Source organism: Lactuca virosa, chromosome 5 (assembly GCF_052849685.1).
Source record: "Lactuca virosa cultivar CGN04683 chromosome 5, Lactuca_virosa_CGN04683_v6, whole genome shotgun sequence".
Lineage (NCBI taxonomy): Eukaryota > Viridiplantae > Streptophyta > Magnoliopsida > Asterales > Asteraceae > Lactuca > Lactuca virosa.
The window spans coordinates 430,807,362-430,821,026 of NC_136430.1; the positions used below are offsets into that span (position 1 = coordinate 430,807,362).

General features: G+C 37.2%; 1 protein-coding gene across 2 annotated transcripts; it reads right to left on the minus strand.

Moving 5' to 3' along the window:
• Positions 1–11,307: 11,307 nt before the first annotated feature.
• Positions 11,308–13,665, minus strand: LOC145113241 (uncharacterized). 2 transcript variants are annotated; one of them, XM_079049349.1, is made up of 3 exons: positions 13,527–13,665; positions 11,873–13,295; positions 11,308–11,805 (listed from the first exon to the last, which is right to left on the minus strand). In XM_079049349.1, exons 2-3 carry the CDS (start codon positions 13,237–13,239, stop codon positions 11,550–11,552), a joined length of 1,623 nt encoding a protein of 540 aa, XP_078905475.1. In that variant the 5' UTR covers positions 13,240–13,295; positions 13,527–13,665; the 3' UTR covers positions 11,308–11,549. The 2 variants fall into 2 exon arrangements, with proteins under 2 accessions (XP_078905475.1, XP_078905476.1); XM_079049350.1 differs by lacking the exon at positions 13,527–13,665 and having other exon boundaries at positions 11,873–13,332.

The following is a 13,665-nucleotide window of genomic DNA, read 5'->3' on the forward strand; positions in this document are numbered from 1 at the left end:
AAAATTTCTACCTTGTTAAACTAAAGGTTAAAATTTTGTTCTCGCGTTCTCAAATTAAGAATTGTTTGTATTTGAACGGTCATTTATATATATATATATATATATATATATATATATATATATATATATATATATATATATATATAAGTGTGTGTGTGTGTGTGTTTGTATGTGTGTGTATAGGTGTAAGTATTTAATTGTATTGGTTAAAGAAAAAGGTATGGTTTAAGTATTCAAGAAGCATAGTGTCTTTACTTGTTTTCATTTGAAGACAGATATTCTTTTGTAAACTAATGAGGTGTGTGTGTGTGTGTTTAACTATTTATAGGCGTGTTTGGCATGGAGCGTTTAGGAGCTTCTAGCTTTTACCGTTTTACAAAACGCTCCATTTTAAACAAAAAGACTCGTTTGGCACTACAAGCTTTTACAGTTTATTTTAAACAAAACGCTTCAAATCTAAAAGATATATCAGGTAGCTTTTAACAAAATTATACAAGCTATCAACTACCAACTTTCCGCTACCCGCTACCAGCTAGTTTTGCTAAACATGTCTTAAATCTTAAAGAGAAAGATGGTAGATCCTCAATTTTAGGTGTTTCTTCGGGTTAACCTATAACTGTAATCAAATCATTTAAATCTATATTAAAATGTAACGCCCGCAAATTCAGGTTACACATAATAAGTAATAATTAATCAAATTAAATCCTTGAATAGTATAATTTATAGTCGTGCACGCTGCAGACTATATAATACAAGTTTCGTATTAAGGAAAAATAGGAAAAATCGGTTGAATTGTCCGTAAATCGTAAAAATAAGTGCGCCAAAACATATATATGTTATTATATATTTAGAAAGTACACGTTGTCTCGATCCCGAAAATATAAATTTCGTAGAAGTCCGAGTTCATATGAAGGAAATATGAATTTTATAAGATATAAAAATCAACCGCGTAATTAAAAATTATTAACGTCAAAAGGTACAAAGAGAATGGTATTGGCTTTTGGGCAAAGTCTCCAAAATGGAAATCATAGTACTCTTTAAGATATGAATTTTTGTAAAACGAACACCAAAATCGGAGTCTGTACGAAAGAGTTATGATTTTTGCAAAATCATTAAATCATATAAAAATAAGGGCTAAAAATAAAGTCAGAATTATCCAATGGAGTCTAAAGAAAAGTTGTAGATCTTATCGAGAGCTTTCCGGGGATATAAAGAACGTCAAAAACGGAGCTACTATGTAGAAGTTACGAATTTATAAAATTTTTGTTTTGCACAGCGCGCGGTGCGTGCCGGGTGCACGACACGCGCTTCTAGAAGGTAAAAACATGGACCACAGAGAGCCTGACACGTGGCACAAACGGTTGGGGAGTCGTCACCTTAAAATGCGCGACATTCACCCCTTTTGCACGTCGTACACCCCAAAAATCAGCTATAAATAGGAGGTCAAATTTCATTCTTTCCCCCAACAACTTCCCAAACACTTTCTCTCTCTCTCTCTCTCTCTCTCTCTATATATATATATATATATATATATATATATATATATATATATATATATATATATATATATATATATCGATTTCTTTCAGTTCTAGCCTATTTTATCTTAGTTTTAGCCTTTGGCGAAGCCCTGCGTGTAACATCCATGATTCCAAGGTATTGATAATTTATTTAAATATTGCATCTAATTGTTTCGGGTCGTGAAGTTGTTTGGGCTTAGAGGTTGGGCCTCTTCGTGTTTGGGTTAGCTAAAGCCGGACGCTGGGCGTAAGCCTGACGTATGCGGGGCGTAGAAAGATCAAGGAAAGCGCAGAGCCATGCACGTATGCGCAACGTACTAAGTGGTACGCGCAGCGTACGTGTGCTGACTCAAAACCCTAATTTTTAGGGATCAAGCCATTAAAATATGTCATTATTTCCCTTTCCCCAGCCTCCTTGTCAGCCTCCTTAGCTCAGAAACCCTAAAATCTAACCCTTATCATCCTTGTGTGTTCTTGACGTTGTGGAGTTCATTTTTGGTAGCTTGGAGCTTTGGAAAGAAGAAGAGGAAGTTGGTGAAGGAGAGTTAGTGAAGCTTGAGCTTGAAGATCCAAAACATCATCATCATTTTGCACTCATTTGAGGTATAAAGTTCAGAACTTGCCTTATGAATGCTTATATCTCTTGTGTTTGAGTTTTTGGACCTTTTTGGTCCCATGGATGAAGTTTTATTGATCAAAGTCGTTTCTTAAGCTTAGGGTTGGCACCCTTGGCGTTATTTGAGTCCCTAAGTCACAAAAGTTGCCATCTTGGAGGTCTTGAAGCATTCATGCATGAGCATTGCTCACTTTTAAGGAAGTAGGTTGTCAATTCCAAGTTTGGGTTCATTTGGGGGCATGCAAGCCACCAAGTGGTAGACTTTATGGGTTAAGACCCTTCTTTGGACTCAGATCTGTGTTTGGAGCCTCAGATATTAAGGGTTTAAGTGCTTTTTAGGATTTTGGCTTAATAGGATAGTACGTTGAGTGTACAAGCTCGTACGCACAACATACAAGCCATGCAGCGTGTAAGCTCAGTTTACAGTTGAGTACGCCCCGCGTACTCAGGCAGTGGGCTTGACGACGTTTTGGGCCTCAGTTTGGGTCAATTGTTGGAATTAGTTCATGTGGGCCTTAATGGGCCATCTGAAAGCAAGATTTGGGCCAAAAGGATGTTTGGGCTTTAGGGTAAGGCCCATTGGAGGGCTTGGGCCCAATTTGGAAAATTGGGCCACAAGTGGGCTTGGGGTGATTAGTTGGGTTTGGGCCTTTTATATTGTGAATTTGGACCATAGTATTGGATCAATTTAGGTTAGAGGTAAAATGGCCATTTCACCCCAAGTATGGAGTGTTGGATATTGATTGGGACCCAAGTATTGATTGTGTGTTATTTTCGTACTGATAGCTCAGGGAGTCGTCAGGGCAGCATTTAGGAATTTCTTTATATGAGATCAGCATTTGAGGTGAGTTTCCTCACTGGGTGTAGCGGGTCTAAGGCACCAATGCCGAACCTTGGTTTCCTATGCTAGTATACTTGTTGTCTGTGTGATACTTGTATGTATTTGGATATATATGTTATTGGGTGGGGCATGTTATGCGAGTGTGGGCGGGGCCCGTATCTCATTTGGGCGGGGCCCGTATCTCATTTGGGAGGGGGCCGATATATGCTATGTATGGTATGCGGTAGTTTGGCGGAACTCACTAAGCTTCTTGCTTACAGATTTTAGTTTATGTTTCAGGTACTTCTGGTTGTAAAGGGAAGAGCTCGGGATGACTGCATCGCACACACCATTGGGATTCCGCTTATGATGTTTTACTCTGATTTTATGGCAATTGATACATTGGTTTTTATTTAGATGTTTGGATGATGTTGGAAAATACTATTCTATTATTATTAAAATGAAATTTTTGGGACCATATTTTTGAGTGTTACACCGCGACCCCTGAAGTAGTAGTAGCTAGCGAGTAGAAGCTCTTCCAGTGCCATTTCTTAACTTTTGTCAGGAAGAACCTTTGTAAGTTAAGGTACACTCTAGTCTTTTCAGTGTTACTAATATTTATAGTCATAATTCGTTATTATGAACCTATAAAAAGATTTATTAGTGATTCCAAGTCATAATACTAATTGATCTACTTACGGGAAAGGTGTCTAGAATGGTCACTTTATCTTGGTTGTTGGATTTTAGAAAAGTTATATGCCAAAATGTCAGAAAAGTTATAGACATTGGGATTAGTGAGGATCTAGACTTATTATTAGTCACCAGGATCATTAGACTAAAACTATGTATTAATTATACTTAGGTCATAGGAATATCTAAGGTGTTAGGTGAAACTCTGCCCAGATCACCAATCACCCACCTAAGTCAGGTGAGTGCATAGTCCCTTTTATGAACATCATTTAATACAAGTATTAAATTAAAGTATTAAATATATGTGTATATCAATTATATGATTATTTCCTAGATTATAGGTTAATATATGTATATATTGTGCTATGTGAGAACCAGATAGGGTTCTATTTTATGTTAGGATTAAATAGATACTATCATATAATATTATTAAAAGTAGCATTGTTGAGAAGATAAAAGAATAATAATACCTAATGCTCTGTAGGGAATATAAATACACTAGAGATAGGTTAGTTTTACCATACTATATCCATATAGACTTACATTCCTACATATCTATTCCTACTGATCCTCACAGATCCTAGGCCATGATTATCTGGGGAAAATTATCTCGTCTGATGAACCGTTAAAAGATTGACTATACTGCTAAGGGCTTCCTTGGCATGTGAATGTCACAAAGAATATGCAGACATACCATTACAGTTGTCTGATCAGGAGTCGGGACCTACCATTTCTGTTTATCCAAGTATATGCATACATGCCATTATAGTTGTCTGATCGGGACCCACCATATCTGGTCATCCCATGGAGAATACTATATCGTACTCCCATATGGAGCTACCGCATATCGACACCTGAAAGTGTCACAGAGCAGAACTTTACTCTCCGTTCCTAGGTTACACACATTCTTCTAATGAGACTATCTTATATCAAACTTAATTGAACTAGGTACCTTCCACAAATCTAAGTTTATCCCTAGACTAGATTACAATGTCTGTAACAAACCTTTAATTGGTATTGTAGGTATGATAATAAAGGAATATTATCATATCAATATTGTGGGATTGAAATCCCTATGTATCTCACCAGGTTTCCCCAACCTGACCCACTCAGTTTATATGCATCACAGGTATCAAGACTTAAGCTACTGGAATTTGGTTAGGATGTTGAGTGATTAAGAGACAACCTACAATCGTATTCAGGACCATCAGGTCTTCCCATTGTAACTTATGTATCTGTATTGATTATGACATCCTTAGGGTTTTAACATTTTGGAAACAAAGATTTGTAATCAAAATGATCTTTTGTACTGGGATTTTCCGCAAATATAAATTAATGTTTTTTAAAGCGTAAAGAAAAGTTTTAATTGGTTCTGAAAATTAGAGGATGTCACATAAAATGAGGGTAGTAGGGGAAGAATATGGGAAACATAGGATTGGTCATTCCTAGTACATATCATTGATTGTAAACTAAGATAGTCAAAAGATAGGTTGAGCCATTAACTGATGCCTCACATACTTCCTAGTAGATGAAGATATGCCTATGTTGGTTTTTTGTTTTAGTCACGAGAAAGTTCCTAAGGTCCTTTACCTTGAAAAAATTACATGCTCCCTCTAAGGATGTGATTATTAACTCCTTGAGCCTAAAGTGTGCCTCTATAAATAAGGATCTTCAAACATTTTCCAATGGCATTCATGATAGATGACATTTATGTGATCTATAAAGTTATTGCCTAGAGGAGGAACCACATGTTGTTTTGGTAGAAGTTTGGCAAATCTCAACATAAATGTGCCAAAATTTAAGAATAATAAATAGATTTATTCATGATATTAATTTAATTATGTTATTAATTTATGATGGTCGTTAGCCACGGATATAGCTCACACCAACAAAGGATGGACGGTCAACTGACTCATAGATAAATAATAACTGTTTTTATGAGGTGTAACGCCTGGTTCCTGGTATGCATTTAAACTTAATTATTTTATTCATTTTGGAAGGGCTACTCGATGAGTTAGCGGCCCTAACTCGTCGAGTAGAAGGCAGTGTATGCGCGGGGTTTTAGTGAACTACTCGACGAGTCGAAGTCCTGACTCGACGAGTAGGACAATCTGGATGAAACCCTAATATTTAGGGCTTGCACCCTATTTAAGCATCATATCTCGCCTCCACCCTAGCCTCTATCACCTCCAAACCCTAATCTCGAAACCCTAATCAACCTTGATTGATCTTGAGCTATTTCCTTGCCATTTTTGTGATTTAAAGCTAGTAGAAGGAAGCAAAGGCTTGGAGTTGCAGAAGGAAGGTTGAAGATCCAGAGCTAAGGACTTATTTCTGTCTTGATAAGCAGAAGGAAGGTTGAAGATCCAGAGCTAAGGACTTATTTCTGTCTTGATAAAGGTATAAAGCTTATACCTTGGCTTCTATTCACTTAGATCTTCATTTGAGCTTGTATATTGTCACTTTTGGGTCATTTCCAAGGTCATTCTGAGATTTGAACTCTTGGGGATGAAAGGACTTCAGATCTGGGCACTCTTGAGCTTTAGAAGCTCAAAGTTTCCACCTTTATTCAGACATGGCCCTATTCCATGACTTAGACCTTCATTTTAGCTTGTAATGGGTGTTTTAGCTTCATAACACCATGCATGCATGAAAAGTTAGCAACTTTACGTGTAATACTAGTCTAAGGAGTCCAGATCTATGAATTAGAAGCATTGGAATTGATTAGAATCGACTATATGGATTTGGCATATGCAGGACTCGACGAGTTGTTCTTGGACTCGGCGAGTCGGGTCGCGAACCCCTAATCCTTTTCTGGTTTTGAGTGAAACCATTGAGTCTAGGAGGTGGCTTAGTGAGTTAGGCAAGATTAGGACTCGGAAGCTGAAGAACTCGATGAGTCCAAGGAGGGAATCGACGATTTAAAGTCGTTGTGTCCCGATTATATGACAGGAAGAAGTCGACGAGTTGACTCGGTTGACCACGAGTCTGAGTAGTACATGAACTCGCCGAGTTGGGAGATTACTCGACGAGTTGGGGTTGACTGGGAGTTGACCTTGACTTTGACTTTGACCAAGGGTAAAATGGTCATTTTGTTGGGTTTTGAGCACTATAACACTCCTATGGTGCACATGCAACCCTAAATGCTTTGGATCTATGTTTTCTCTAATTATACATGCATTTTTCAATTTTCCAAAGCATATATCCTAACTAGCATACAAATTGTCAAATGAACAACACAACTAGTTATATCACTTACCTCTTAGAAGGACTTGTAGTTCTTGACCTTTGAAAGCTTGAGCACCCCAAGTGTGATGGATCTAATGGTTCACAAACACCAATATGCAAGAGGAGGCTTGAGAGAATAAGTTACTTGCACAAAATCAATATCACTCTCCAAGAATGTTGTGGCAACCGATTTTGGCTCTAGGAGGTTTATTTATAGTGTGGCAAATGTTAGGGTTACACTTTGTAAACCCTAATGACCTTTCATATTACTTAGGACCCATGGGTTAACTTCCATGGAATATCCATGGATTATCTCATTGGTTTAGCCTATCCTAAATAACCATGGATCATTAGCCCACACTATTAGAATCATTGATTTACACAATCAATCCCCATATATTTAATTAGTCTCTTTTGATCACAAAATTAATTCCAAATTAATTCTTGATCAATACTAATTAAATAATATGATTTCATATTAATATATTATACTTGTAATATATCAATAAATCATAAATAACCTTATTCTCAAAAGTCCATCCTATCAAATTGCACTGATGAGGGCAACCCAAAAGGACCATGCTACAATCGGGTCAAGTACATCCCGGTTATAGTTATGGGCTTAGACACTAAATCCAACACATTTTACCCTGAGAAGGATTATTAGATTTTTGACTAAGTATTATTGTGATATTGATAGACGGGAAGTCGTTGGAGCAGCTATCAGATATTCCTCACCGTGAGATTTTGCAGACAGCCTTACGAGGTGAGTTTTCTCCTGTAGGAACGGGTCTACGACCACAATGTCAGCCCGTTTAGATGTTAGTAGTTTCAGACTACGGTCCGATGTCGGGGCGGTCCCGAGAAGAGTTTATGTATGCTTGATGTCTTTGTGATTCTTGCATGTTATGTGATATGTGTTTCGGGCTTCGGTCCGATGCTGGGGCGAGCCCGATGTATGTTAGTTTATATGTTATTAGTTATGTGTTTCGGGTTTCGGTCCGATGCCAGGGCAAGCCCGATGTATGTTAGCTTATATGTTATGTGTTATGTGTGCCGGGCTTCGGTCCGATGCGGGGGCAAGCCCGATGATGTCTTTATGCTTATGTTATGTGTTATGTTATATGATATGTTGTATGTATGCTGGGGCAAGCCCGATGTCGGACGGGGTCCGATGCCAGACGCGCTCTGATGCCGGGCGGGGCCCAATGCCGGGTAAGCCGATGTCGGGTTCGTCCCGATGTAGTTGGGCGGAGTCCCAAAGTTATGTTATATGTTATGTGTATTGTATGTGGTAGTTTGGGGAGACTCACTAAGCTTCGTGCTTACAGTTTTCAGTTTTGGTCAGGTACTTCCACTAGCAAGGGAAAGGGCTCGGGATGATCGCATGGCACACACACCACAGTTTTAGCGTGAGATGTTTAGACTCTGATATTTTTCTCATATGATTTTGATACAGTATTTGACATGGTGTTTTGAGATACATGATTCTTGATTTGCTTTATGATGATGGATGATTTATGGTTTTATTATAAGTTTTAAAACGAAATTTTTGGACTGTATTTTTTGGATGTTTCATGAGGTTTGTGAGGATATTTCAGAACCATAAACAAGAGTCACTAAGGGTCATCAAACAACCAAAACCACCTTGACCACTATCATCACCTAGGAACACGACCGTTGTCTCGTTGATATTATAGTTGTGGGTGATAACATGGAGGACGATTAACATGTACTTCCCAACACATTGAACCAAGTCCATCATTCCTATAACGGGAAGATGTAAAGATACATGATGAGATAACCAAAATCAGGTGTGACATAGTGGATGCACCATCAATAACCATCATGGGTGTTTGGATGATGTCGTAGAGGTTGACTCAGATGATTTTTAAGAATTTTGCCACTAATGACCATGAGATATGTCACAAAGTAGACACCACCTTTAGTTCTTCATCGTTGATGGTAACAAATACTTATATCTTCAACATTGATGTCTTCACACACCTCAACAAAATCTATAATTTCACACTCACAATCTGTGTCGAACCTCGTGTTACTTAGATCCATCTGTTTTTTTTCACTTTACAACTATATTGGGCTCACAGAGTTCTTATCCAAGCACGTGTCATTCTGCCTGTTAGATTAGGGACTTTTACGAAAAACCTTTAAAAAACATTCCTTATGACTAGCTCGATGAATAGGTTAGTAGTTAAAATTTTCAAGTTCAAAAGTATAAATAATTAAATTGTATTTTAGTAGCTACATTTTGTCCTTGGTTAAATATGTGTATCAAAAGTGAGTTGCAGAAATCGTGATCATGGGGCTATAACGGATAAAGAGACCATCTTAATATATATGGTGCCACTCGTGGAAAGCGATGATGGAAACGATTTTCGAATAAGGTATTGATCTATATTTTAGAAAATGATATTATGATACTTGATATCCTCTAATATTTTTCTTATTTTCAATTACTTGTCATTTCATTGCAATAAAAAGTGTTATTCACACTAATTACAAAGTGTTATTCACACTAATTACAAGCCTAAAAAAAAGAATCAAACATTGTACATAATGTGTGTAACCCTTTATCAATTAAATATATATTTTTAGTCTAAATTAAAATTTTAGTTCAACAATAATATATTTATTAAGCACAATAGTTTTACGTAGGTGTAGCGGGTAAACGAGCAACAATTTATGCTGCAACCTCTTTTTGGATGGCAAAACTATTTTTTTAAAAAACATTCATAGATCTTAATATGATAACATTACTATATATGACCCGTTGGACTCTATTGAGGAGCTCCAGAGCATCTGGCGCAAGGAAACCGAAAGTATTGATTTTCCATGCACGCTTTCTTATGATTTGCCACTTTGCATGAGACGGTTTTTAAAGTGGTTTGTCTTACAGTGAAAACTCCACTCTCCAAACTCACAAAAAGGGAAACCCCTAAAATATTTACATGTTTATTGAATTAAATACAATATTAGTTGGATTGCATTACACCATCTTCATAGATGAATAGATTCGGCATTTTTTTTCATATTTATACTATATATCTATTATTTTCTAAATAATATTATTTTCTTTCAGACGAAATACAAGTTTGTGTATTTAAAGAGACATGAATGATCCACTCATATCATTGATGTTGTAATATTTTGTTGTTTCATCATTTCAGCGACCAAAAGCTAAAAATCACTTGAAATTGACTTTGTTTAAATATCAACAAACTACTCGTTGATTACCATTATCGTGATAATATTGACGTTTTTCTTGCTAGGTTTGGTAATCTTCACATTGTGGATCACGCGAGAAATTAGTCATGGAGGTAGTCATATCATGTGGTTTTGTAAATTTCGCTATCTCAAAACATGTCATGTTATTAGATAACCATAAACAGTTGTATAGAGAACTTGTCAATAAAATTGTAGAATTTGAAATAGATGTAACCGTGACCTTTAGAAGACATAATAGAGGACAATAAGTGCTACAACAAAATCATAATATGAACATTTGTAATGTAAGCAATGTCAACTTTAGGTTCTATGATGACGACGATACAAAAATGAATGAACATGATATAAACATGTCTGGAAATAGGTTTTCATTAAAATTTAAATAGAGAAGGTGTTATTTGCTATGTACAAGTAGTACATATCAATGATATAATGTGACATGAACAACATTTACACTATGGGCGTGTTGTTTGGGAGCTTCTAGCTTCTAACGTCTGACAAAACGCTCCGTTTTGAACAAAAAGCCTTGTTCGGCACTACAAGCTTCTAGCGTTTAGTTTAAACAAAACGCTCCAAATCCAAATGTTACTTCATGTAACGTTTAACAAAACGCTACAAGCTACAAGCTACATGCTACCCGTTACAAGCTACCCGCTGTCAGCTAATTTTGCCGAACACGCCTATAAGTACTTGAGATTAGCCGTAATTAATATGATGTACAAAATTATAAATATGTTACTATTTTTAATACAATTTATGTTTGTATGCATTGATGAAGTCTTCCATTCTGAAGTCTTCCACTCTCGTATAAAGTACAATTTTTGTTTGTATGTATCGATGAAGTCTTCCACTCTTGTAAGAGTAACCAGCTCAGTTTCAGAACCTGACTATAACCAAAAATCAAAGAATCAAATTTAGAAATATAGTGGAATTGAGATTCCTAATCGGTTCTGGCTCGAGTTCTGTTCCAACAAATATTTTGCTCACTCTTAGTGTTTGGATCTGAACTGAACCGGATCGAAAAATTGAAAATACAAATGTATGGATATGGAAGAGCTAAAAGTGAACCGAATTATATAATCAGTTCCGTTTCATCGGGTATTTTATTCACCCCTATAAAAGATTATATAAACTATAAAATAAGAAAATTGTATAGAATAAAATGTTAGATCTCGCAATCAACCCAACTAAATTCACATAACTTTATTTAAAAAAAAATGAGAAAATGTACACTAAATTTTCCTTTTGGATAGACTCTTATCGGATTAGAAATCAGTAAATCACTAAATCCTGCGTAAAAAGATACAACTCCCACTACAAAGTATACAAGTTATCACAAAACTCCGAAAGAAAATCCGAAAATCAAGCTCGAAACTTATTTTCTTTTCTTTTCTTTTCCTGTGTATATCCATTTTAGGACCGACGGTGGTTAAAACTCATCGGAGCTGACATTATCCGGCGAGTCAAGAGGGAAGCAAGTGTCATCTGCGCCGTTGGTCCATAAAAAATGTGCATAAGTAGCACTATACACAGAGTTATCAGGATCTACAGAAATGGCTTCCAAAAAGGTCTCTTCAGCAGCCCATAAGTCGTTTTTTACATGCCATAAAAAGCTTGCGTATTTACGGAGTGATTCAGCGTCTTTTGGCTCAATCTCTGAAGCCCTTTTGAAATAACCTTCTGCCCTGTTTTTTCCCAAAAAAAAAAATATCAAATTTATGTTTTAAATTGATGTGATGTTACGATTTTTACCTTTTGTGATCATGAGCAAAGAGGTAAAGGAATTGAGCGTAATTTGCCAGAAGAAGGGGGTTATCGGGATCTTTTGATAAACCGATTTGGTAAAAAAGCTCTGTTTTCAAGTAATCTTCTGTATCTACTTCTCCCTCGATTTTCACAGTCACCGGCGACACGAATCTTTGCATGGTTTCATGATCAAGATCTCCATCTCCGAACACTTTCTGCATCTTATCAGCTTCAGCCACCATCGACTTCCATATCTGCCATTCCTCCATCTCCGTCTTCTGACCGGAAACCGACTCCTCACCGGTCCTGGATGGGTTTACGGTTGATGATGAAGCTCCGTCTGTAATGATTGGTTGATGTTCAATAGACTCATTGAACTTCCCGTCGCCATCTGTTCCGCTAGTGACTGGCCGGGATTTACCGCCGCCGCCGTTGATTCCGCCGATTGAGGTGGTTTTCCCACCTGGATTAACGGAAAATGTGTTGACGGTTGGAGAATCGAAGTTTGTATCGGTCCGATCTTCGATTGTGGAAACAGATTCTATGGTGGCGGGAGACGGCGGCGATGCTATGGCGACGTTATTTGACATGGAATAAACACTGTAGTTTGCCAAAAGGATCATCACGTACACCATTAGAGTGGGTGTTTGTGAGAAAACCTGTTGGAACAACCAAACGAAAGATGCATTCATTTCTTTCTGAACTCTGACCAAAATGCCCTGTAAATCTTCGAAGAACAAAACCTCTCTCATTTGCAGAGTGTAGCTTTGAAGCTCTCGAATTATGAATACCATTGAAGAGAAAGCTTTCTTCATAGAACAATACGCAGATTCTCCTGTTTCCCTAAAACCTTCTTCCCATTGTTTCTTCTTCTGTATAATTCGCAACGAAAAAGGCAACTCTACGCTGTTCGCCTTTCGTTCTATACTCGCCGGAATCATATCACCCAGCCAAGCCACCGGCAAACTAGCAAAGTGATTTTGATTATGCGGTTCTGATTCCGATACAGAATTATTTTCTGACGAATCAGTCTCGTCGTCATCAGATAACTGGAATCTGAGAGCTAATTCTTGAATCTCCCTCGAGAATTCTTCATCGGAAAACTCTGAATCTAAGTTCGCACTTACGATTCGTCTGATAGGCTGTTGTCGTGTCGATAATTTTAGGATTTCACACGACTGGGATCTGTTGAGCTTCTTCCCACACACCGACGACCGGCAAACCAATGTGGAGTCTGTTAAACTACGTCGCTTTGATGAAGGTGAAGAAATTGCGGAGGCTAGGGTTTGTGGTGAAGAAGAGGAAGACCACGAAGAGTGTGAAATTGAAGGCTGTAACCAATTAAAACAACCAGTCGCCACTTTTACTCCCATTTTCTAGAGAGAGAAACAACACTATATTCAAATTATGAATGCTTCCCGACACAAACCTGTAAAAGCAATTGAAGCAAAATCCCATCAAAAAGAGTAAATACTTGTTCATAAATGTAAATAGTAAAATAGTCTATAATCATAATGCAAATCAAAATGAAGAAATGATTACCCACAAAGAAACGCACAATTTTAGGCATTAAAACCGGATCACAAAACAAAAACCAAGGAAAATGGTATCGATTAATGGAAAGACAATAAGAAAACAACGGGTCATGAAGATTACTAACCTCCACTAACTGTTTTGTGTAGTACCGGAAGTTATGGCGTTTTTCCGGCAACGGGAACCGGAGCTCAACTCAACAAAATAAACAGAGATGTGAGGATACACCCACGAGGAAAGTTCTTCGCATTGAAATGATAATCTTT